Source organism: Cherax quadricarinatus, chromosome 17 (genome assembly GCF_038502225.1).
Source record: "Cherax quadricarinatus isolate ZL_2023a chromosome 17, ASM3850222v1, whole genome shotgun sequence".
NCBI lineage: Eukaryota > Metazoa > Arthropoda > Malacostraca > Decapoda > Parastacidae > Cherax > Cherax quadricarinatus.
The window spans coordinates 8,082,420-8,110,030 of record NC_091308.1 but is presented as its reverse complement, the minus strand read 5'-3'; the positions used below and the strand labels follow the sequence as shown (position 1 = coordinate 8,110,030).

Sequence of the window (27,611 nt, the reverse complement as noted above, 5' to 3'; positions counted from 1 at the left end):
TTGACTAATCTGAGTCTTCAACTTCCAATTGTGACCTCTTGTTTTGTGTCCCATCCCTGGAACATCCTGTCTTTGTCCACCTTGTCTATTCCGCGCACTATTTTATATGTCGTTATCATATCTCCCCTGACCTTCCTGTCCTCCAGTGTCGTCAGGCCGATTTCCCTTAACCTTTCTTCATAGGGCATTCCCCTTAGCTCTGGAACTAACCTTGTCGCAAACCTTTGCACTTTCTCAAATTTCTTGACGTGCTTGATCAAGTGCGGATTCCAAACACGTGCTGCATACTCCAGTATGGTCCTGACGTACACGGTGTACAGTGTCTTGAACGATTCCTTACTAAGGTATCTGAACGCTGTTCTCAGGTTTGCCAGGCGCCCATAAGCTGCAGCAGTTATCTGGTTGATGTGTGCTTCCGGAGACATGCTCGGTGTTATACTCACCCCAAGATCTTTCTCCTTGAGCGAGGTTTCCAGTCTTTGGCCACCTAGCCTATACTCCGTCTGCGGTCTTCGGTGTCCTTCCCCGATCTTCATGGCTTTGCATTTGGCTGGGTTAAATTCGAGAAGCCAGTTGCTGGACCAGGTGTCCAGTCTGTCCAGGTCTCTTTGAAGTCCTGCCTGATCCTCATCTGATTTAATTCTCCTCATAAACTTCACATCATCTGCGAACAGGGACACTTCTGAGTCTAACCCTTCCATCATGTCGTTCACATATACCAAAAATAGCACTGGTCCTAGGACCGACCCCTGTGGGACCCCGCTCGTCACAGGTGCCCACTGTGATACCTCACCACGTACCATGACTCGTTGTTGCCTCCCTGTCAGGTATTCTCTGATCCATTGCAGTGCCCTTCCTGTTATATGCGCCTGATCCTCTAGCTTCTGCACTAACCTTTGTGAAGAACTGTGTCAAAGGCCTTCTTGCAGTCCAAGAAGATGCAATCAACCCACCCCTCTCTCTCGTGTCTTACTTCTGTTACTTTATCATAAAACTCCAGAAGGTTTGTGACACAGGATTTGCCTTCCATGAATCCGTGCTGGTTGGCGTTTATACTCTTGTTCCGTTCCAGGTGCTCCACCACTCTCCTCCTGATAATCTTCTCTATGACTTTGCATACTATACACGTCAGTGACACTGGTCTATAGTTTAGTGCCTCTTTTCTGTCTCCTTTTTTAAAAATGGGAACTACATTTTCCGTCTTCCATACCTCAGGTAGTTGCCCAGTTTCCAGGGATGTGTTGAAGATTGTGGTAAGTGGCATACATAGCATATCCGCCCTCTCTCTAAGGACCCACGGGGAGATGTTGTCCGGTCCCATTGCCTTTGAGGTATCGATGTCCCTTAGCAGCTTCTTCACTTCCTCCTCATTTGTATGTATGTCATCCAACACTTGTTGGTATATTCCTTACTGGTGTCCCCCTCTGTTCTGTCCCCCCAGAGTCCTTCCTGTCTCCATTGTAAATACTTCCTTAAACTTCGCATTGAGCTCCTCACATACTTCTTGATCGTTTCTTGTGAGTTCCCCACCTTCTTTCCTCAGACTTATCACATGGTCTTTGACTGTTGTCTTCCTCCTAATGTGGCTATACAGCAGTTTCGGGTCAGACTTGACTTTCGATGCTATGTCGTTGTATGTGTGTGTGTGTGTGTGTGTGTGTGTACTCACCTATTTGTACTCACCTATTTGTGGTTGCAGGGGTCGAGTCTTAGCTCCTGGCCCCGCCTCTTCACCGGTTGCTACTGGGCCCTCTCTCTCCCCGCTCCATGTGTGTGTGTGTGTGTGTGTGTGTGTGTGTGTGCGTGTATATGTGTGTGTGTGTGTGTGTCAACGTGTGCAAATGTGTACAAATGTACAAATAATTCCATTATCCACCATTTTCATCCCATTTTCTAAACATATTTAAATCTTCCTGCAAACTTTTAGTCTTCTTGGGTACTCTTTATCTGTAATCATATTCATGAAATGTTCCTACAGGAAACATTCTTATATAGATTAAAAATCTCAGTAACAGCCACTGATCTCTCAAGGATTCTACTCGTAAAACAGTCCAACGAAGACATTTTTAATTTTATCATCATTCGCCTTCTTGTTCCGAATAAAAGTTCTCTCATGCGTTTAATGATTTATCTTTCAATTTCTCCTTCACTGTGTAACTTCCCAATTAGTCTACCATGAAGTGCATTTATGTTCTGATACGTCAAGTAGGTGCAGTCTCACTAGCCTTTATTTTTTGCGTATATAGGTTGAATATATAAAGCATTTTGCTACTTAGCAGCCAAAGCTTTTATAAATTAGCTTTTTTTTTCTAAATGTTTTATCCGCTTTTATGAAGCCCATTGTTATATCTCTTCATTTTTTTATAACTATCGTTTAACAGTTTCTTAAATTAATAAATGATTATTTTAGGGCGCTCCCCTTCATTTGTCTGGTTTTTTTTTTCATTTATTAATTATATTATCTAATAAGATGTTTAGTTTAGTTTATTATTTATTTAATTCCATTGTATTATTTAATGCACTGTCATTACTGAATTGTTTAGATCTATGATTTTGTTGTTTTGTTTTATTATTCAGTTCATCTTTTCTTTTTTCTTTTATCATCTTAGATCACACTGGTTGATGTGTACCTCTGGCATTACCTTTGGCTGAATTATCTCCCTCAGGTTTTTCTCTCTGAATTAACTCTGCAGCGTCTGTGCCTCGAGGTTATACTCCATGTCAGATTTTCTTGCCCATTCCCCAGTCTTCATAACCTTCCATTACCTGGGGTTAAATTCATTTAACCACTTGTCTGATCAATCTTGCAGCTGGTCCAGATCCATTTGTAGTCTTTCCTTGTCATGGTAGGTTTTTATTCTTCTTACAAGTTTCACATTATAAACAAACAGGGATCCAAACACATCTGGTAGGTGTTTCACATATAAGAGAAACAGTACTTATCCAGATATCGATCATTGCGGAATCCTGCTTGTTACTCCTTCCCATTCTGGGATCTCTTCTCGGACAATCACGCTTCGTTTCCTTCACATAAGGCGCTCTTTGATCCATCGGAAATATTCCCTGTTATTCATGGCTGCATCTTAAGTTTTTGCTTCAATTTATTGTAAGGTGCAATATCAAAAGTCTTCTTAGAGTCCAAGAATATGCAATCTACCCATCTTTCTCTCTCCTATCTTACTTCTGTACTTTTTCATAGAATTTCAGCAGATCTGTAAAGTTGAAGAAGTATTTTTTAATATCCCAGCGACTCATATGTGTTTTTAACTTTCAGTCGAGCCCTGAGCCCCGCCTCACGAATAGACTCACCATATCCACCCCGTCAATTCCTCTCAATATTTTGTATATGATAATCATGTCTCCCCCTGGTCCTTCTGTCCTTAAATGTTAAGTTTCTTGTAGCTTATGCCCCATACATCTGGGACTAGTTTCGATGTTAACTTTTGCACTTTTTTCCAGCTTCTTGAATATGTTTGACCTGTTGTGGGTTTCATACTGGTTCTGAACTCTTCAAGATAGACTTAACAAGTATAGTATATAGTATAGTGTTATAAATTATTCCTTGTTAAGATTTCCGATAGCTTCGATAATGTTAGATTTTTAGATTGTTTGCTGTAGAGGTTAGCTGGTTGATGAGGAATACTTCCTGACTGTAGAGGTTAGCTGGTTGATGAGGAATACTTCCTGACTGTAGAGGTTAGCTGGTTGATGAGGAATACTTCCTGACTGTAGAGGTTAGCTGGTTGATGAGGAATACTTCCTGACTGTAGAGGTTAGCTGGTTGATGAGGAATACTTCCTGACTGTAGAGGTTAGCTGGTTGATGAGGAATACTTCCTGACTGTAGAGGTTAGCTGGTTGATGAGGAATACTTCCTGACCGTAGAGGTTAGCTGGTTGATGAGGAATACTTCCTGACTGTAGAGGTTAGCTGGTTGATGAGGAATACTTCCTGACCGTAGAGGTTAGCTGGTTGATGAGGAATACTTCCTGACCGTAGAGGTTAGCTGGTTGATGAGGAATACTCCCTGACTGTAGAGGTTAGCTGGTTGATGAGGAATACTTCCTGACTGTAGAGGTTAGCTGGTTGATGAGGAATACTCCCTGACTGTAGAGGTTAGCTGGTTGATGAGGAATACTTCCTGACTGTAGAGGTTAGCTGGTTGATGAGGAATACTTCCTGACCGTAGAGGTTAGCTGGTTGATGAGGAATACTTCCTGACTGTAGAGGTTAGCTGGTTGATGAGGAATACTTCCTGACCGTAGAGGTTAGCTGGTTGATGAGGAATACTTCCTGACTGTAGAGGTTAGCTGGTTGATGAGGAATACTTCCTGACTGTAGAGGTTAGCTGGTTGATGAGGAATACTTCCTGACCGTAGAGGTTAGCTGGTTGATGAGGAATACTTCCTGACTGTAGAGGTTAGCTGGTTGATGAGGAATACTTCCTGACCGTAGAGGTTAGCTGGTTGATGAGGAATACTCCCTGACTGTAGAGGTTAGCTGGTTGATGAGGAATACTCCCTGACTGTAGAGGTTAGCTGGTTGATGAGGAATACTTCCTGACTGTAGAGGTTAGCTGGTTGATGAGGAATACTTCCTGACCGTAGAGGTTAGCTGGTTGATGAGGAATACTCCCTGACTGTAGAGGTTAGCTGGTTGATGAGGAATACTCCCTGACTGTAGAGGTTAGCTGGTTGATGAGGAATACTTCCTGACTGTAGAGGTTAGCTGGTTGATGAGGAATACTTCCTGACCGTAGAGGTTAGCTGGTTGATGAGGAATACTCCCTGACTGTAGAGGTTAGCTGGTTGATGAGGAATACTTCCTGACTGTAGAGGTTAGCTGGTTGATGAGGAATACTTCCTGATTGTAGAGGTTAGCTGGTTGATGAGGAATACTTCCTGACTGTAGAGGTTAGCTGGTTGATGAGGAATACTTCCTGACTGTAGAGGTTAGCTGGTTGATGAGGAATACTTCCTGACTGTAGAGGTTAGCTGGTTGATGAGGAATACTTCCTGACTGTAGAGGTTAGCTGGTTGATGAGGAATACTTCCTGACTGTAGAGGTTAGCTGGTTGATGAAGAATACTTCCTGACTGTAGAGGTTAGCTGGTTGATGAGGAATACTTTCTGACTGTAGAGGTTAGCTGGTTGATGAGGAATACTTCCTGACTGTAGAGGTTAGCTGGTTGATGAGGAATACTTCCTGACTGTAGAGGTTAGCTGGTTGATGAGGAATACTTCCTGACTGTAGAGGTTAGCTGGTTGATGAGGAATACTTCCTGACATTCCTGTAGTTCATCTGCATCTTGAACTTCCAGCTGTCTGTCTTTGTTTTTATTTCTATGTATGTCTGTGTACTTGTGCATGCCAATAATAGGAATATTCAGGCTGATGGTTAGTTAAATTTAACTCCATTAAGTGAAAACTTAAGAAAATTAGGGAAGAAGAGAGAGAGAGAGAGAGAGAAGACCAGAGATAGAGTATAGGCTGTGTAACGAGGGATATAATCTTTTGGAGGGAAGCAGGACCATGTATCAAGTGTTTTATCATGTCGTTTACTAACCAAAAAAAAAAAAAAAAAAAACAGTGCCGGTCCCAGTACTGACCCTTGTCGGACCTCACATCGGATCCTTGTGTATCTGGATACAGCCTCTCTGAACATCACTGTATTTCCTCCTTAGTATCTGCCACGTTATGCTAGCCTCTTTTAATTCGTGTTTCAGTTTCTGGTCTAAAACAGTTCAAAATTGCCATTAGCAATTCAAAATCATAAAGTCCATCTGTTACAACTTTCAAAACACTGAAGGTTGAAGAGAGAATTTGCCTTCTCTAAACTCTGTTCTTTAGGAGTTCCACAATATTCAATGCTGTTTACTCATTTACCCTAGATAAAATACTGGCTGTGTGTGTGTGTGTGTGTGTGTGTGTGTGTGTGTGTGTGTGTGTGTGTGTGTGTGTGTGTGTGTGTGTGTGTGTGTGTGTGTGTGTGTGTGTGTGTAGAGTGCACGAGCACGTGCTTGTGCATTATGTGCACGAGCGTGTGTGCGTGTCAGAACAGGAGTCTCCACCACAGCTCTTCAGGTCTCTACGTCAGGTTCAGTCTCACACGTCGTCTTGTCGTCGTTCATGCAGCGGGCTGCAGATGCACTTCATCTGAATACTGCAAGTCACTATGCATGTCACTTTCCATGGACAGGGTCATGACAAACACCAATCAGCCAAATCTTAAAACCGTACACCAATGTCACTGCCTGTCAGTAAAGGCCTACCAATGCACTGCAACTAGTAGACTGATAAAACAAATTCTATAAGTATATAGCTACATACTAATGCAAGAAATCAGCTTCAGTTGAGTGTATAATTTTTCTGAGGTAAAAAAACGTATTTTAAAAAATCCTACGATATCCTCTGCATAACATCTAACATATTTACATATACAAAATGACTTCTATCTAGCTGTGTATGATGCATGCTAGCCGAATATCCTTATCTGATTCAGTCTACTTTAACAAGCATTCTGTGCATAGCAGGATTCTTACTCTTCCTACATGGATAGAAAATCTTTTTTTTTTGTAATCCAAGGCAAAAGTACATATTATATACTCATGCTACTAGCACATGCATGAACATCCTTCAATATGAGAAAGCTGAATTGCGCAATGTATATAGCCATGTTTGTTGTCGAGCAAGGCGCGAGGATAGACAAATCATAATTAAACAAAATTTGACCTCTTTCTAAAAGTTGACGAAATCAGAGGTAGAAATGTGCTAATTACTTACCCAGCATCCTGCCTGCCTACGCACCTTGTGTTGCTAGCGAAATGTTGGATGATTAGTATTTGATTGTTATTGTTTGAGTCCTCCCTATAATATGCACACGCAGACAATATACAGTATATAGATCTATTAAACCACGGTATAATCCTTTTATCATATAACTAATGAAAGGAAAACGGATCAACCTCACTGGCTTGGTGCACATTTATGTGGGAACACAGAGAAGGAGCGCTGTGGCACATTTCAAATGTTTACCTCTGAAGCGAAGAGAGCGGAGTTTCCAAGGTAGGTACGGCCTGGCCCGGCATGATGAGCATGCGAGGCTTGGTGTCACTGGTGGCTATAGTAGATTGCTGGAGCAGAGCAGCGGTGGGTAGGCTGGTGGCAACACGCCCTACAAATTTACTAGCGATGTGTTGCTGTTGCAGATTCTGCAGTTGCTGAAGACCTGAAACTGTTCCCGGCACGTCTTTTCTGATCGGCGTTGGCGATACCTTTCCCTGAGTCATGAGCTGCTGCTGCAGTGCCGCTGCTTGGTCCTGGCGCCTCATTTTCTTTAGATGCTGAGCTTGATGTTGAAGTTGCATTTGATGAAGTTGGAGCTGCTGGGCCGGCGTCATCTGCTGGAACGGTAAATGTTGGGTGCCAACCTGCTGCTGCCCGGCATTAACTACCACGGGTGGATTCTGCATCATCTGACCACCAAATACAGATTGTTGTACACCGGGGCCAACGTGATTGGCCATTTGTGTAACCATCTGGCCGGTGGAGGTGAGAACCTGCTGCTGACCCACCACCTGGCCCTGGGAGTTTACTACCTGACCTTGCGAGTTTATTGCTGTGCCCTGAGCATTCATGAGCTGGGCCTGTGTTTGAGCCTGAGAGGTCAGCAGTTGCTGCTGCTGTTGTTGCTGAAGCTGTTGCTGCTGCGAGGTTGCTAAATTACCTTTCTGCTCCTCCTTTGGAGAGCTTCCTCCAAGACCTTAAAGAGCGAGAAAAACATGGATTGCATTAGCCAGGGATTATAAAATCAGTTTTACCTATTGATCAGTTTTACCTATTAGTCATGACATATATATATATATATATATATATATATATATATATATAGAGATATATATATACATAAGTGTGTGTGTGTGTGTGTGTGTGTGTGTGTGTGTGTGTGTGTGTGTGTGTGTGTGTGTGTGTGTGTGTGTGTGTTATGTGTGTGTGTGTGTGTGTGTATTTGTGTGTGTGTGTATTTGTGTGTGTGTGTGTGTGCGTGTAGCAAAAAGCTATGAACAATGCAAGACATCCATGGGGGTAATAATGAAGTTGCTGAAGAGGCCTTTCGCACTGCAGAAGCAACACTTCTTTACGTGCAATGCAAATGAAAAATAAATAGAAGAGGGGAGAGCCCCAAACATGTGTGTTAGAAGACACAGCCCAACCAGGAAAGACAGGAGCCAACTAGCTCTAGGATCAGCCAACAAACGACCCTAAATGCTAGAGGCAAAAGTATTAAAAACATTGTAGTAAACGGTAATCACAGCCCTTATGACCTGTTATTAATCATCATTAGGCTGTTGAATGTCCTTCTGTTTTGACTGACGATGTAATTAGCATTTTTCACGTGTCTATGGTATTATTTCAACCGACACCTCCATAGTCTGGCAATGTTTCCATTACACAGACAAATACTTAAACTTGTATATCCGTAACTTTTGAAACTTTTTAATAATCAAATGGCATTCATGTCATGACTTCTTCAGTGTTACGAGAATTTTCCATTATTGTAATCTTTTCTCACAAATAACTTTTCTGAATGTTCCACCAGTTTTTTTTTCTTCATCAGTGGTCTAATTCAAGGGTTCCCAACCTGGGGCCCGAGGGCCGCATGTGGCCCTTCCAAGAAAAGGATGCGGCCCTCACTTGAAATTATAAATTCACTTTCACGTAGGTCCCACACTGCACAGTATCAATAATTACAAATTATTTATAGCAATTTTACACCAAAACCTTATCTCCACCTCTTACAACAACCTTTCACTTCCGGTCACTGCCTGTTTATCCTAGTAGCAACCTATTTACTGACAGTAATATATAATTATATTAAATTTTTAATTATCTTTCCATTATAGAGCTCGTATTATTTGCTCTAGTCTCAAATGTTTCATAAAAATTAAAATACAGTATTTCTGTCTATAACAGGCTCGTCAGGACAAGTGTTTCCTAACGCTGGTCTTAGTCATATGATGACCCGAAGCTGGAACTTTTGGTCATATGATCGAGACCTTTCCCCGGCTTACCGGTCCATTTACTTGTGTTGCATTTTACGACGTTCAGTATAATTGTATAATTATTTTACTATATTATAATGTTATTATTGTAACGTTGATTTCGATCATTACAAAATGCGGCCCTCCTTTAAATTTCGCTTATCAAATTGGCCCTTTCATATTAAAAGGTTGGGGACTACTGGTCTAATTCAATCGAAAACGACAGGTACAGAATAGATTACGAATAAAAAACTTATATTGTAGAATATGGGACGACTACAATGAGAATGAGACCTTTATAGTAAATGAAACTCTCTCAGTTTACGTCGACTCAACAACTGGATTGTCTGTAGCACCATGCTGACGCCAAGTATCGTATCCGTTCGTCGTGTAGCGCATTTAGGGGACTTTTTCATAAATACATACAATAGCCATAACGCTTAGAAATTCCCAACAAAAATGCCGAAACCAGAAACAAGGAACATCCTGCTATTTTGCAAAGATAAAAAAAACAAACTTGCAGAGGCTTCATTCCAGTTAGTGTTCACAGCCTGACAATACACGAATTTCCTTTACCAGTTGCTGCCAGAGAAACAAAGCAACATAGGCCGGCCGTCTCCCTTCAGGGTAAAGTGGCCCGAAAAATAAGGAACCCGTTCACCATCACTCACTCCATCACTGTCTTGCCAAACATTACAGCTCAGATGCTGCTCCAAACTATGAAAAAAATAGAGAATTGGGAGGGGGGCTAAATAGCTGGTATGTGGCAAAAGAAATAAACAATAACTGGAGATATAGAGGATTATCAGGTGGAAAACTGTCATGAGAGGTTTGGACACAACACAGACCGACTGAGAATCTTTTCAGTTATAACCTAATGTCACACCCAGGTGAAATTTCACACTTTGAAGTTTGTAATAAAAATGAAACCATAGCTGTTAATATTATTATCATTATTATTACGGTATTATTATTACTGCATTATTATTATTTTAATTATTTTAAAGTATTAAATTCATGGAGCGCTAAACTTGTATGAGTCACAGCTCCTGGGGAATGGGGGCAATAATATTCGATCCAATTCCTTGAATCAAGAACCCTTCACCGCCATCGAGGCACCTCCTCCGATGAGGTGCAATTCAACAGGCAAACTACGTTCCTCATGACAGGAGATTCCTCGTTCGTGTACAATAAACAGTTCTTATTTAGCCTCCCCAACCCCCCGGACCCTGTAACCTTGACTCCTCTGGCCACTGTGGAGAGTGCGGAAGGCCACCTCAGTCACATGAGTGGCTTTCTTTTCTAACAGTATTTTATTATATGTAAACTACATTACATGTGTACTGCACAAGAGAAATAAATAACTGAATTTCAATTTGAACTTAATCCAGATTCAGGATCCATGGAATAACTCCCCTTCCCCTATTATCGTAACTCTACCCTTAACCTACACACTAAGTGATATCTCCTCTTGCTAAGTTCAACCATCAATCCTATCATATATCAGACTAATCTGTAAAAAAATAATCATAACTTACAATTTTAAAACTGTGATGAAATGAATTTCATCTATTTTATCTACATCTTCAATATTTCCAAGAATTGGGAGTGTTCATTGGCAAAGTAAAATAGAATTTCCTTACGTTACTTGTAAAGTGTTGTTTGTGACATGCCAGACAATATCAAACAGTACCATTCAAATCTAAACGAATTCAAAGTAAATACCATGAAAATAGTGTCCCTAACAATGTTAAACAAGTATATCCAATATATATATAACTTTCATATAGTAACAATCTGTCCTAATACATCAACCACAAGTTATGAAGGAAATTTACAGTCATAACTGAAGCAAGTGGATGATGTGCCTTACCAAGAGCGCGAGTGAAATCTGACAGCATCCCGCTGATAGAGCTCTTCTGTTGCTGTCCTGCCGGCCCTGTCCCAGACACGCTAGGAGACCCCTTGTTGTCCTGACAAAGGGAACGTAGTTCATAAGTACACAGTACTCCTCCCTACTGCATAAATTTTATAGTAATATACAAAAAGTTATATGTATATATTTATATATTATCGTGTTTATAGTATAATGAATTATTAAATGTATTTCGCATGCGTTGATCTGGAAATTGTCATCATCTCACTTATATTCTAATATTCAAGAAAACACATTCGCATAAATTCGAAAATCTTCAATAGAGAATCTGAAAGTAAACCAATATCCAAGCGAAAACAAGGATATCATGCATCAAAAGAAGTATAGACAACTGAAGACTGTGCCTGTAAACTTCGAGAGTGCGGTGCTTAATAACCTGTTACAAACAAAACTTGGACGGCCAAACCACTTACAATATACCCAAATTCTCCCGATGAGTGCTGGCATGACCACGAACAATTACAATAACACACACACACACACAAGGTAAAAATGCGATATAACAGACAAAGAAAAACAATGTTTAACATACATGACACAAACATGCAAAGGCAGCAATAGGTGGCTCAGTGGACACAGACCGGGGGTGAGGATATTACTGTACACTGACAAACTGGCATACAATCACTATCCCTTGATTATCCTTATTCTACAGTAGGCTTAGCCCTTAGCTAGATGCATTTAGGTTGTTAGATTTGTTATTCAAATGAATTTTGTTAATAATTACTTTATCTTCAGACCGTAAAACTAAAAATATGAAAGTGTGAGGTATAGTTTATCTTTATTGTGCATGGCAACCAATTTATTGAGAAATGAGCTTGTCATTCTTAGATAAATAACTGGTAGGTGTTAAGAAACTGTATTAGTAATCTCTTTCAATAAGCATTTAAGTAATAAAAGTCTTTTGGACTATGACTAACTGTTATTCGTTCTTATTACCTATTACAGTGTTTTTTAAATCATATACGATTTTAATATAAATGAAAAGTGCTTGCCTATAATTTAAGCAAGTTGTATAAACTACCGGAAAATAACTTTTTCCGTAAAGATTTTGCAGCTGGTTAACAGTTAGAGGCATGTGCCATCATAATACAATATAAGCAGTGAGTCTTAACAAATGTCCTGGAATTTATAATTATTTTTATGAGAGAAAGAAGTGATGACATCTGTCTCTGTCCTAATCAGTTTTTTATATCTTATTTAAAATAGAATATATAAATATCAATAAATATAATTAAAATAAATAAATAAATATATATATATATATATATATATATGCGTATAAATATATATATACATATTACTGCGCAGAAGGGTTATCTTACAGTACTATGGTCTGGAACAAGTGTGAGAGCCTTAGTCTAACAAGAAAGTTTGGTGGTGTAATTATTCAGCTTAGTACGGGTTGTCAGTGACCAGGTGAGTAGCAGTTCCCTTGGCGATGAGGCGAGTGCTGAAAAGGATTTGGACAAGGATAATGTGCTTTAGGATTGTAGAACAGTAGACAGGTCGAAAGTAAATGAGAAGTTGAAATCGATGGAGCCGTAATATCTAATGTATGTGCTGGAGGAAAAGGGTAATTATAAGTTTTGATAAAATAAAGACAAGGAGATGAAAGTACATCTAGCTGGTGTAGTGTCTCTGGTCCCTCATATTCTGGTAGGAAACTTGACATAAAAAGACAATCGAATAAGTGTTAGCGTCTTAATGACAGACCGGTGCGGCCACAATACAGCGGCTCGAACACTTCACAACTAAGTTACTCATTGGAAAGGAAACTTTAGAAGATATCTTAGTCCGTCCTGACCATTTTTAGGTCCGGGGCAGGCCGAAATGTCTGAAGTGTCGCTTCCAAATTATTTGGTTAGTTGCAAATTGTTAATGACTGTGGGTACAGACATACTCTGAAACAACGTAATGAATGTTGCAAACACAGTCCCATTACTGTACACAATGGGGCAACACATTTTTGCATTTGTTTTTCCGTTTATATATCATTAATTTAATTATTCTTGCTCATATTGATTTTTACTTTTCAAACATTACTCAAATTTCTCAGTGAATGCAAGTGCCAGTAGTGAGCAGAATGACAGCTTCTGATGTGGATAGAAGAGTCTGGTCACGCTTTCACTACCTCCGGCTGATGTCCTGAAATACTGTAATTTTTTAATATTTTGGGCTAGTAATTACATTTGAAGCATTTCTTGTTCGGAAGGCATTTTCAATAAATCCATTCATGAAATATTCAAATTACCACGAAAAACAAAACAGAAAAAAATAACGGGTAAGAAATCGAATAAATTATTTTAAGTGATTTTCAAATCTAAGAAATCTCAATAAGGTTCTTCACAAAGCAATTTTAATACTATGCAAGATTTAATACGTAGCTTGAATTAATTAACAATAGTTTACCTCATTATTAAATGCGTTCTCTGTTTAAACAACAAATCTGATGCTAGAATTAATGAATTACGAATTGTAGAATTGCTTCCATTTCAACTACATTCAGATAAAACACGTAGAATTTAAGAAATTACACAATAAGAGGCTATTGAAGAAACCTACCAGAAGATGAACGAGGCTGCTGCAGCACTCAAAAAGTGAGGTCAGATTCACATAGTTTTTTGCTTAGTGATAATAGTTGAGCCGATGTGGTGTCAAGATTATTTACGAAATCCCCTCCAAAAAATTTAGTAACTATGATGAAAATATAAAATCTGTTTAGGAGATGCCTCTACATATTTCCCTCTAAAAGTTTTTTTTTTTTCATAAGGTGTTGATTACGTGGACTTCATGTTTTCATGAGACAGTAGAGGAAGACCCTGAAATAAACGTCCCTATTTTGAAGACAGCCTTTACGAATAAAACTAAAACTTATTATGTAAGAGCCTAAAATCAACTGATATAACGATACTTGTTTTAAAATTACATACCAAGTATGATGTAATATTTCCATGATATTCCTCATCTCCCATAATGTCAATCATTACCGAGATCCAGACTGCCGGGTGATGGGAATTTCCTCTAGATGATAATTAGTGGTATGGTCTAGTTCGAGCTTCCACCTCATAATTAAAGGGTTCAATGTTGTGGCACATATGGATGTGTTATAATATAGGACTCAGTGAAACAGGAATGTCGAACTGCATCTTCGTGCAATAAGTTTTTGGGTATAACATTGACGATGGAACAGCATTATATGGTGCTTGGTATATTAGCAGCCAGCTTATGAAAAATTTTGTGTGTACTAGGCGTGTTTCTAAAAGTACTAATATACTTATGAAATAAATCACTGGTATATGTGTTATCAGTAGGATTATATGAAATACTTTTGAAAGTTTCGTCTCTCAGTGTATATTTTCTTTGTAATATCAGGCCTATACGAATTGGTTTTAGCCGTTGTTTCGTGTGGAATACCGAATGTTAATAGTATGCCTATGTGCCTTGGCGTTAAACGTTACCCTTTTCTTACATAGAATGTTATCCCTGTTAACAGTATACCTAACATGACTCACGAAATCGTAATGACACGAATGCAAACAAACCATACCATAGGTGGGGTTAGAACCCGCGATCACCGAGTCACAAAACTCCAGACCGTCGCGGTCTGGAGTTTTGACTCTGACGCGGGTTCTAACCCCACCCGTGGTATGGTTTAATAGTATACCTAAATGCTTGATTTCGTTTGTAATACTGACCTATCTGCGTTTTAACACAACGAATATAATAGATGGTTTTGAAAGTTTAGACTAATAAGTCACATTTTTTTTGACGATAATAAGTCAGTCAACGCAGCGTCTCTTGTGATGCCTTGTAAGGGTTGCGAGTTAATTTGGTGTCATTATGAAATATTTACTTAAAATGTAAACGTAAGATATTAATTTAATTCACTTCTGTTTTTCCTTTCAAGTAGTGAATATTTTTTTTTGTTTTACGTTATGACAGAAGTAGTTTTGTAATGTTTTATTTAGTAATGTAAAAGTACAATGGCATTTTTTTCCCTATTACAAAGGATATTTTTATTTTCTGAAAGGTGATGTATGTCTCAGTGTAAATACTCTGACAGTTTACTTTAATTTATATTTTACAAATTAAAGTAAGCTTGACTGGTGGCATAAATCCCAATTAACTAAAAAACAAATTAACCATTGCGCTTTGTGTACATTGTGATGAGTATATCATTCCTGATGTGTATCCACTGAGAACAGCAGTGTATGTACACTCAGAGTTTACTTTAATCCATAGAAAGATCCTTACCTGGTGTACAAGTGACATGCAGCTTCAACGACTCTCGTATGTCCGATAGGCTTTAAGCTTAATAAACCAACAAAACTAACTATTAAGCTTGTAGCTATTTTATTTATAAATAAGCCTTGAGTTGAGATTATTGAGAATACTGGCATTATGATCATCGGGAGACTATGAAAGAAGAAAGACATGGAATAATAACTTCCTGATTTTGACTATCTTAGTACTAATCTTTGTCTTACCAGTTTTTCTTAGTTTTTCATTAAAATCAGCAACATATACAGCCAAAAGTTTTTCATTAAAATCTAGTAATTTAAATACCTTACATTTTTATTGGGGTCTATAGGTCATACAAATAGAGATTTGATGGCTAGATTGAAAGAGTACAAAAGATATGAGATCTGATTAAACTATGTTGTTTTATTAACATTTCCAACGAATGATTCAAACTAATGATTGTGACAGAACAAAATTAATCCATCACACAAACTACAGCTTCAAAAGTAACACCTCCCAGGACAAATGACACTTGATGCCATCACGAAGGTGACAGCAAGTTTAATTTCTAAACGAGATGGGTGACACAATGAGGATGTTCAGGTAATAGGACCAGGTTTAAATTTCAAATAAATTATTATCAATATACTTCGTTCACTGTTCTCAGTAAATGGGATAGAAATATTTAGGTTGATTTCACGTCTTTTCCATGGAAATTTGGGTTCGAATCCTTTGCGAGCATAGATGTTTTAAAAATATATTTTGGACCTTATTAGATATGAAGCACACACGTCCCTCACTAGAAAGACACATGGCATGGTACCCATTTAATACTCTCGGCCACGACGCCCTTAAAAGTTTGAGTGTGATGCAAGTAGTAAATTCCTCTCTCACACTCATACGTAAATGAATGTAATGGCTGAGAACACTGAGTACCATATCGTGTGTCTCTCTAGAGAGGAAGATAAACGGAATGGGTTCGAATCCTCCGCAATCGTAGTTGCTTGTGAATAGTTCTTGGGGACTCTTCATATATATATATATATATATATATATATATATATATATATATATATATATATATATATATATATATATATATATATATATATATATATATATATATATATATATATATATATATATATATATATATATATGAAAAATACAAGGGCTTTATGTGTAAGCAATAGAACCGGGCATTATGAGAAAAGAAACAAAGGGGAGGGGTTGGAGTGATGTTTTTAAGGTATTGCCTACGGAAACATTCAGTTATAAGTACTATATATATTCCGAAGTTATATTCATATAGTACTCGTATATCGAACCTGTGTAAACTTTATCATAATATCATAATGGCCAAATATTAATTAATGTAATAATATAAAATTTATAACTTAAATACCCACAGTTTACGCAACGAGAAAACAGTATACATACGCCTGCCCATCAAGCACAGGGAATTGCTATCCCATTTTTTAAGACTCCATAACAAATATCTGGATCTGCGTTTGAGACACTATAAATACTCTGTGAGATTGAGATGGGTGTCAACCTCACAAGTTGTGAAGCTGACTGGAACTGCAATTAATATGTTCAACGCAATAACTTTTTAATATTTTCTTCTTCGACATGATGCCCAACACTGTTTTGATGCAAGTACTGGATTATCTAGTCTAGAAAGTTATTTTACCAATAATGTAGTCAGTGGTTTATAAGCTGCATCTTTACTCTTTAAAAATAAAGTGTGTCTAGATCTATGTTTAACCCAAATTTGACATATTATGCTGTATAGTCCTTGTGGCTTAGCGCTTCTTTTTGATTATAATAATAATGACATATTATGTCAGATTTTGGATGACAGAGGCTCTTTCTACAGAATGATAAAACGCAGAACTTACAAGATAATAATGTCTTGAATTATAACGTACATAAAGTATAATGAAGTCATTTGTTTAAGTATGCTATACCTACCATGCCTCTGTGAGCAAGTTATCTGGTGTTTTCACTGCCTTTGGTGTTTTTCTCTCCGTTACATTTATTACCAATATTTTACATTATGGACTGGCATACAATCAGATTTATCCACGCTGACCTAGGGTTCATCTTTGAACTTTAGAAGGCAAGGACACAGTCTCGTAATTGTAATAATAACGTCATCTGGTGAACGTATGATTAGTTCCATAGAAGCGATTCATACAGACGAGTATGTGAAGAGATGTAAGACTATTATGAGGAAAAATATTTGATGATCTTTTGTTCAGTATAATAATGTTCAGTGGAACCTTTATGGAAAAAAATATACAAATCTTGTATATATCGAAACATTAATTTTTTGGACATAGTTTTGCAGTGAGTTCATATCCGGGAGTGTGTCTCCATAAGCATTGGAATTTCAGTTTATACAGTATACTACCTACAATAATTTAGTGAGCATAGATTTGGTAATGTTATGGTTTCTTGTGAAAAATAGAATGGGTTCGTAGTTAACTACGCTTCAAGAGTTTTATATATTGTTTATGTAGTTGTATAAGCCACATTTACTTTCTATTTTTATAATACACTAGCAATCTTCCTCGAGGCACTGTAAACAAAAAAATAAAACACATTCACCATCATTCACTCAACAGCTGTCTTGTCAAAAGTGTGTGCAGACATCACAGTGCAACTGACCCTCAGAACTACCGGTTTCTCGTAGGCGCTACTAACAGCACGTCAGATCCAAAACCACTACTCATTCCAATTTAACATGCTCACATAAACCTGCTAGATTCACAAGCCCCTAGCACTTAAAAACCTTCTTTACCTCCTCCTTCCTAGAATGACCTTTATTCTAGTCCATCCTCTCTAAATGTCCAGATCACTTCAACAGTACCTTCTCAGCCCTCTGAATTATACCTCTGGTCACCTCACAGCGCTTAATAATTTCTGCACTCTGAATTCTCTGCATAATATTCACACAAAAAATGCACTTGAACATGACATCATTGCCTCCATCATACTCCTTGCTGTAATCTTTAAAGCCCATGCTTCACACCCATATAAAGGAACTTGCAGCCCTATACTCTAGTACATTCCTCGTTTGCTTCCATGGATGAAGTTCTTTCGGTAGAAGCCTCATCACAGGACCTACCTTTTTGTTTATCTCATCTAATCTATGGTCAGCTTCGTCTTTCATAAAAAAATCTAACGACATATCCAATACCAAATACCTAATTACACTCACTTTCTCCATGCTCCCTAACACCTATATAATATCCAGTATTTCATTCTTTCATCACCTTGTTCTTATGCATGTATACTTTTAATTTATTTGTTATACATACCCTTCCACATTCACCCTCTCCCGAAAGAACTGTGTCATCAGCAAAGAGCAACTGTGACAACTCCCAGTGTGTACAAGATTAATAATCATTCAACCCCCACACCTCTTCCCATCACCCAAGCTTTGACTTCTTTTACAACCCATCCAAAATACATAAACAACCATAGTAACATCACACATCCCAGTCTAAAGCCTACTTTTAAGGGATAATAATCTTCCCTTCTCCTCAGCCCCCTTCTCTCTCCTATACATTCCCTAGCCTGAGCCTCATTACCAGTATAAAAACTCGGAAGTACTTTATAGTAACCTACAACCCATTTCATACTTATGCAATATATGCCATATAACTCCCCCATCTACCCTTTCGAATGCTTTTCAAAATCAGTAAACGCGAGAAAAAATAGGAAAAAATTATTAATAATATGTTTAAAATTATGTTCTAGTAACATTATTACAAGTTTACATAGGGCAGGTATACAAATGTTATTGCCATAATAATGATAATAATAATAATAATAATAATAATAATAATTATAATAATAATAATAATACCACCCACACATGCATGAATATATATATATATATATATATATATATATATATATAGATATATATATATATATATATATATATATATATATATTGTTATTTCCACTTCTTTCATTGATGTCATTGTAATGTCTTTCGTGTTTGTCATCATGTGAGATCGTTCTCAATAATACATTACGACCAGTGTTCCCCGGGACGGAACTGGCATGTGGTGGAAAATATCCATCTCTCCATCCTCATAATTAATGTATGGTAGAGTATAAGAGTCACTGTGTTTCTTGTCTCGGTAACCGAGATCTCAAGTTCGTGCCTCGTAACTCGAGAACAAATGTTTCCGGGAAGTCTTCCACCGAAGAAGGGTCTTCCGATAAACAAGAAACACTTTCACCACCACTCACGCCATCACCGTCTTACGAAAGGATCGCCGACATAATTGCTCAGACATCCCTCCAAACTGCAATATCCCAACCCTTCCTTCAGAGTGCAGGCATTGCACTCTCCACCTCAAGGACTTAAATCCGGCTTATCGATTTTCATGAATCCCTTCATAAATGTTACCTTGCTCCCACTCCAAAAGCATGTCAGTTGCTATCTAACATGCTCACACTCGTCTGTTGGATGTCCAAGCCGCTCGAATCTAAAACCTCCTGTACCCTTTCCACCAATCTTCCCTAGGACGACTCTAACCTCTCTCTCCTACACTACAGATTTATACACTCCTTAAGTCATCTTATGCCTTCTAATCTCCAAACTACGAATTCTCTGCTTAAATTCACACCACACATTGTCCTCAAACACAACATCTCCAAGTGCTTCCGGCTTCCTTCTTATTGCAACATTTAAAACCCGCTTCACACCTATATAAGATTGTTGGTAACACTACACTAATACATTCTAATTTTTTCTCCATGGATAACGTTCATTGTCTCCACAGATGTCTCAATGCACCACCCATCCTTTTTTCCTAGTCAATTCTATGGTTCACTTATCTTTCATGAACCCATCCGCTGAAATCCACGCCATACTGATATCAAGCCTTTTATTTCCTAAATTTTTTGTTACTCTCATTACCTTATTCTTTCCTATATTCCCTTTAAATTTCCTTCTTTTACATACCCTTCCATATTCGTCCACCACCCTTTGCAACTTTCCTTCAGAATCTTCCAAAACCATCATGCCATCGACACAAAGCAACTGTGACAACTACTGTTTTATATTATCGTTTAATCCCTGATCTCTGCGCAACACTTAAGCATAATGCTTCCCTGTCTAAGGCCTACTTTTACTGGAAAAAAAAAATCTCTCTCTCTCCTACATTCCCTAATCTGAGCCTCACTATCCTCAAACTCTTTATTGCTTTAATTAACCTACATTCTCTTCCACACATTTGCAACATCTGACAAATTGCTTCCCTATCCACTCATTCAGAGGTCTTTTCTAAACCTATAAATGCATGTAAAGACATGATCTACATATTCCCTACCCTTCATAAAAATCTGTTTGTTCATCTGCGATTCTGCTGACCGTCTTACCCTTAATTATTTCAATAATTGCTCAACCATACATTTTACCATGTATACTTAACAGGCTTATTCTTCTATAAATCTTGCACTCTCTTTTTCCCCCTAGGTATTTTTTGTGTCTGTGTGCGTATGTCTGTGTGTCTGTTTGTCTGTATGTTTGTGTGTGTGTGTGTGTGTGTGTGTGTGTGTATGTATGTGTGTGTGTGTGTGTGTGTGTGTGTGTGTGTGTGTGTGTGTGTGTGTGTGTGTGTGTGTGTGTGTGTGTGTGTACTCACCTAGTTGAGGTTGTAGGGGTCGAGTCCAAGCTCCTGGCCCCTCCTCTTCACTGGTCACTACTAGGTCACTCTCCCTGAACGGTGAGCTTTATCATACCTCTGCTTAAAGCTATGTATGGATTCTGCCTCCACTACATCGCTTTCCAAACTATTCAACTTCCTGACTACTCTGTGGCTGAAGAAATACTTCCTAACATCCCTGTGTTTCATCTGTGTCTTCAACTTCCAACTGTGTCCTCTTGTTGCTGTGTCCCATCTCTGGAACATCCTGTCTTTGTCCACCTTGTCAATTCCTCTCAGTATTTTGTATGTCGTTATCATGTCCCCCTATCTCTCCTGTCCTCCAGTGTCGTCAGGTTGATTTCCCTTAACCTCTCCTCGTAGGACATACCTCTTAGCTCTGGGACTAGTCTTGCTGCAAACCTTTGCGCTTTCTCTAGTTTCTTTACGTGCTTGGCTAGGTGTGGGTTCCAAGCTGGTGCCGCATGCTCCAATATGGGCCTAACGTAGACGGTGTACAGGGTCCTGAACGATTCCTTATTAAGATGTCGGAATGCTGTTCTGAGGTTTGCTAGGCGCCCATATGCTGCAGCAGTTATTTGGCTGATGTGCGCTTCAGGAGATGTGCCTATGTTATACTCACCCCAAGATCTTTTTCCTTGAGCGGGGTTTGTAGTCTCTGGCCCCCTAGACTGTACTCCGCCTGCGGTCTTCTTTGCCCTTCCCCAATCTTCATGACTTGGCACTTAGTGGGCTTGAACTCCAGGAGCCAATTGCTGGACCAGGTCTGCAGCCTGTCCAGATCCCTTTGTAGTTCTGCCTGGTCTTCGATCGAATGAATTCTTGTCATCAACTTCACGTCATCTGCAAACAGGGACACTTCGGAGTCTATTCCTTCCGTCATGTCGTTCACAAATACCAGAAACAGCACTGGTCTTAGGACTGATCCCTGTGGGACCCCGCTGGTCACAGGCGCCCACTCTGACACCTCGCCACGTACCATGACTCGCTGCTGTCTTCCTGACAAGTATTACCTGATCCATTGTAGTGTCTTCCCTGTTATCCCTGCTTGGTCCTCCAGTTTTTGCACTAATCTCTTCTGTGGAACTGTGTCAAACGCCTTCTTGCAGTCCAAGAAAATGCAATCCACCCACCCCTCTCTCTCTTGTCTTACTGCTGTCACCATGTCATAAAACTCCAGTAGGTTTGTGACACAGGATTTCCCGTCCCTGAAACCATGTTGGCTGCTGTTGATGAGATCATTCCTTTCTAGGTGTTCCACCACTCTTCTCCTGATAATCTACTCCATGACTTTGCATACTATACATGTCAGTGACACTGGTCTGTAGATTAGTGCTTCATGTCTGTCTCCTTTTTTAAAGATTGGGACTACATTTGCTGTCTTCCATGCCTCAGGCAATCTCCCTGTTTCGATAGATGTATTGAATATTGTTGTTAGGGGTACACATAGCGCCTCTGCTCCCTCTCTCAGGACCCATGGGGAGATGTTATCCAGCCCCATTGCCTTTGAGGTATCTAGCTCACGTGTGTGTGTGTGTGTGTGTGTGTGTGTGTGTGTGTGTGTGTGTGTGTGTGTGTGTGTGTGTGTGTGTGAGTGTGATTCAAAATAAACCACCTCAAGGATTACATTTTCAAAATTCAACTTCCTTAAAAACCTATCAATTTTCTCTTCTTTATTAATAATGATCGTCAGTATATCCTCATGAACACATTAAAATTTATAATAAATATTTAAGAGGTGAATTATTCTGTCTATATAATCCTCGATGTTCAGCAACACTACCCCATACCTTTTATCTGGTATCTTAATTACTATACTTAGGTCTTTAGAAAACCTAAGTTTTCTCGCTCGTGTTTCTCAACGTAATGGTACCTATTGTTTTAAGTTTATGGATTACAAATTCCGAAAATTTAGATAATCGTCACTAAACTGAGGTATCCTAACAAACTTTTAAAATGGTTTTTAAAGTCAGCCGTTTATATTTCTTACTAAAAACTTGAAATATAAATAAATCTTCCTATCCATAGTTATGATTCTCCTTATAGAAACAAATCCTCTTACAATTTATGAAGTTATACATACCAGATATACTGTAAACGATGTTTAATCTGCATTTTTCTATAGGAAATTGGCCATGAACAACGAAAAATAGAAATATAGTCTATATTCTGAAGAAGATTGTAATTCTGATGCATTATTCACTCTTGTTAGGAATCATGTCCACCTTATTGACTAGTGGTATATTTCTTGTCATTTTCTTCTCGGTAAGAAAGTAATTGATTCTAGTATTATTTTGTTTTTAATTTCTTTGTGACTAAAGTGTGTAACAGCGCAGTGGTAAGTTGAATATTATTTTGTATTCGAATTTTGTTCATTCGCCAATTCTTTGACCATATCAAGACAGGTGAAGTCGAGCTTTGTGTATATCTTTGTTGACAGTCGAATTTGGTATATTTATCTGTGTTTGGGGTCATTTTCGTAGTTTTATGTATATTCCTGTTCCTATTTTTGGTGAATGAGTTTTGTATATATACCTGTCTATTTTGGGGGATGGATTTTGTGTGAATATCTGTTGCTTTTATATTGCTTCATTTTCAACAGGATGAGATATCCATGAAGAATTATCTTTATGTCTTTAACATTTTTTTTCACTTTTACTTCTTCCTCCGCATTTCGTTTTTCTTTCATACATTAGAAAGCCTCATCCGACCAGCTTCAAATTTTCAACGCTGGTGTATGGTGACTAGGATAACATTCGTGCAAACACTAGCAAGTATTGTTTTTTCAGGAGCAAAGTTCTATAACCAATTCCAAGGTTCCTGGGATGGATACGATAACTTTCAACAGCCTCTGCTGCTTGGCTTCAAATGTTCCAAAAAGATGCATCCTACTTCGACAATGGCGAAGAGCAAAGCTGAAGTTTGTAGCTGTACATCTGCCAACTTTTTTTCTCATAAAAACGTGTAAATAGGATTAGTCTACCTTTTTAGAATGGTTTCAATATCTATTAGCTGATGTAACTTACGGGCAGAAAAATAACATTTATAGTTAAACTGTGTACGGAAAAATTGCTAAATTTGTTAACCGGAATAACTGGAATCAACGCAATAACTGAATATGATCGGCTTCATATTTTTACCCTTGGTGTATTTTCCAGAAATCAATGTTAGTGTTGTTATTAGGCTGCATAAGTTCTAATTTGTCAATTTTATTAAATAAACTGTGGTACAGATTTCCATTCAATGCTTCTGATTGACTTCAAGATATTAACGCTGATGCATCCAACAAGAAGGATGACACTGTCTTAGTTTACACTGTGTAGGAGACAATTTAAATTTGGCTGACACTGTTTAAAAAATGGAATCATTGGATTCTCAGAGCAGTTGCTGGGGAATGCTCTTCTGAAAGGCTGGAAACTTTCAGTATTGGTGGGCTTATTAAAGGAAAGCTTGGGCTTATTAAAGGAAAGCTTGGGCTTATTAAAGGAAAGCTTGATATTCACAATGACCTGTACAAATTTTAATTTATCCATTTTATTAAATAAATTGTTTTCCACGTAATATCTAGAGAATACTACTTATGATTGGCTAAAAACACTAAACGCCATTGAATCTTTATTGGAAGCATTTTTTTTTGTACTGAATTTGACTTGTGTAGGTGCCAGTATACAATTTTTATAAAATTATTTTTCCAAATTGAATTTTCTGAAAAAAAAAAAACACAAAATCATATATTTTTTTCATATCGGATTGCAGAGAATTTTCAAATACAGAAGAACTGGTAAAAGACAAACGAGAAATATTGAAAACTCGCAATGTAATGGTATTTTTGAATTTCACGAGTTGAGTGAGTAGTTAAATTCTACATTTTCGTACAAAATTAATCCCTTTTTTTTAAGTCTGTCTGTATAAGAGTAATGATATTATTATTATTATATTATAATCAAAAAGAAGCGCTAAGCCACAAGGGCTATACAGCAAGAGTAATGATAAAGCAGGGAGAAGTGAAGGAAAGAGAGAGACGAGTGGGAAGAGGTGACAGATGAGTGGCTTAGCCATTCTTGGTAGGAAATAAGGTAAACCTTATTGTGTTATCAGTTCAAGTTCACGTCGAGGGTTGGGTGTTTTAGCATCCCTTCTCTAAAGGGAAGAGCTGGATTAAGTATGTAGTGGGCCCGTTTTGCAGCATCGGGAAATGCTTGGGCTCTATCAGAATGTAATGACTTGTCGTTCCTGTTTCCTCTAGGCTTGTCTGTCTTCAAGGATGATGAGGATTTCTTGGAGGGCGAAGTTGTATGATGGGTAAGTGGGTGCACTTGACCTTTCTATAAGAGAATCCTTGGGCGAGCGTTCGCGTGGTGTACTGTATCTCATAATGGCTCTTATAGAAGATAATACATTCTCTCTCCAGGGAACTGTTTGGCTGGTGCTGGATGTTGGGTGAAGTCGTTGTCTTGTTTTCGTTTTGTGTGTAGGGATGCTGTCAGTTTCTTCAGTGCGTCTACTGGCTATTTCTTGAATGGATTCGGTGGCAGTTCCTTGTAAAGGTTTGATGACAGGCCTGACAGACTGAGGAGAAATGCATGGTGGATTGATTTTGAAACATGCTGGCAAGTAGTGCTGCCGTTGGTGGAGCCTGAATAATAGTCGGTGTAGTGTTGACGACCCTGAGAACGTCCGCTGATGACAAGTCATCTTGGAAATTCATATCTGGGGGAAAGAGGGATTTGTCCAGGCGGAATATTGCGCTGATTGTTATGTCGAAGAATCTCGGTCTGGCTACATTATGCAGGTGGGCAAAGATGATAATTGTGAAGATCTTGTTGGGAGCCAGTTTGGGCGTGTTGTGCGGCTTTGGTTCTTATAGGATAGAAAGCATTTTGGGCTGCGCTAGAAGGAGTGTAACACATAACTACTGTCTAGCGGTGAGTTCTACAGCAGATCATGGTGAGTGATATTAGAAATACTACTGATGTTGACCTTGATATTCTGGAATACAGCACCATAATATGCACGTGTGTATGTGTATGTGTGTGTGTGTGTGTGTGTATGTGTGTGTGTGTGTGTGTGTGTGTGTGTGTGTGTGTGTGTGTGTGTGTGTGTGTGTGTGTGTGTGTGTGTGTGTGTGTGTGTGTGTGTGTGTGCGTGTTATGCCTGATGTCCCAGTTTCTATAGTGAAAATGAGATGTAGCTCTTGAATTTTCCCTTAGTAGTTCAATTAACACACTTCAAGATCTTATGATCTTCTTAACATCTACTCTTGAATCTCTGTACTTAGTTGGTTTCCGCTAAATCCCTTTCTATTTCACTTCGTTTGTTCATTTCTGGGGTTGAACTCACAATGGCAATCTATTCATTCAACCATTAATTTTCTTCTGATGTGATTGTCAAGTTATTTGGGAGAGTTTTAGTTTTACGTTCTATATCATTTTCCAGTTTTCTGGCGTCCTTCATGACTTAATCTACAATCCACCTGCAGTAGTAGTAACCTACAACCCACTTGCAGGTGGGTTGTAGATTACTCCTACTACAATTTTTTTTGCTCCTCCTGTTATTGTTGTTTAAAAAATGTAATCTGTGCCTCTGATACAGCTGGTGCTTTCGTTCCTTTAATTCTTAAAATTTTCTTACTATATATATATATATATATATATATATATATATATATATATATATATATATATATATATATATATATATATATATGTATATATATATATATATATATATATATATATATATATATATATATATATATATGTACACGTGGAATAATCGCCATTAAATAGTGCACTTATTAATGTTTCCGGTTATTTTGTGTTTACTACTGGTAATATGTATGGGAATATTTCCCTCGATTTTCACCTTCGTTCAGAAATTGTGTAGAAGATTCGATCAAAATCTGTGTATAGAATTTTAAATGTCATTTTTTATAAATTCCGAGTTTTCCGGTTTCTTAGAGTGTCTGGACGAAGGGAACTGGGGAAGGTGGGAAAAGAGAAATGGTTGTGGGTTTTAAAGGTGGAATGGATGTAGACCAGATGGTACGGTCAGTGTGAAATTTCTCGTGTAGTACAAGTGTATTGTGACTGGGGAGGTTATAAAAGATGGTAATAGCATGAGCGACGGAGGTACAGGTTGGAAGGATAAAGACGGTTGTGGCTTCAATTAGGGTATTGTACCAGGGATTGGAATGGTATTGGATAAGAATTCCTTATTTGTTTTATGCGTATGTGGGCTGTGTGAGTGCGGGAGGATGCCCGGTGAGCCCTGGGGAGTGCGTGTGGTAAGGTGAGCCAGGTGCAGGGCGGGGCGTGGGCAGGGCAGCAGCTTACCTGTCTGCCATTGGTCTCCTGCTCTGCCGCCTCCACTGAGGGAGACACATCCAATATTGGCGACAGATCTACAATGGAGGGCCATGTTTCTCCTAAGTCAGGCCTAAGCGACTTATTTTTCTTGATTCCAAACAGCTGAAACAACGAATAGACAACAGAGACTCAGGGTTGGATCACTACTGCACCCAGACCTTGGGTCCAGAAACATGAATCTCACAGACCATGGATCCAGAAACATAAGTATACCAGACCATGGATCCGGAATCATGAGTCTCCCAGACCATGGGTCCAGAATCATGAGTCTCCCAGACCATGGGTCCGGAATCATGAGTCTCCCAGACCATGGGTCCAGAATCATGAGTC

At 38.5% G+C, this 27,611-nt stretch overlaps 1 protein-coding gene across 14 annotated transcripts in view; it reads right to left on the bottom strand.

The window, feature by feature from the left end:
* LOC128686427 (histone-lysine N-methyltransferase 2D) overlaps positions 1 to 27,611 on the bottom strand; it is a 632,197-nt gene that overhangs the window by 76,552 nt on the left and 528,034 nt on the right. For 12 of the 14 annotated variants that reach the window (XM_070085781.1, XM_070085784.1, XM_070085782.1 and 9 more), the window contains 3 exons: positions 27,249 to 27,383; positions 10,913 to 11,012; positions 7,034 to 7,760 (listed from right to left, as the gene is read on the bottom strand). In XM_070085781.1, coding sequence (XP_069941882.1) covers positions 7,034 to 7,760; positions 10,913 to 11,012; positions 27,249 to 27,383 — 962 coding nt within the window. The remainder of the gene's footprint in view (positions 1 to 7,033; positions 7,761 to 10,912; positions 11,013 to 27,248; positions 27,384 to 27,611) is intronic. The other 2 variants (XM_070085779.1, XM_070085780.1) reach the window with 1 other exon arrangement.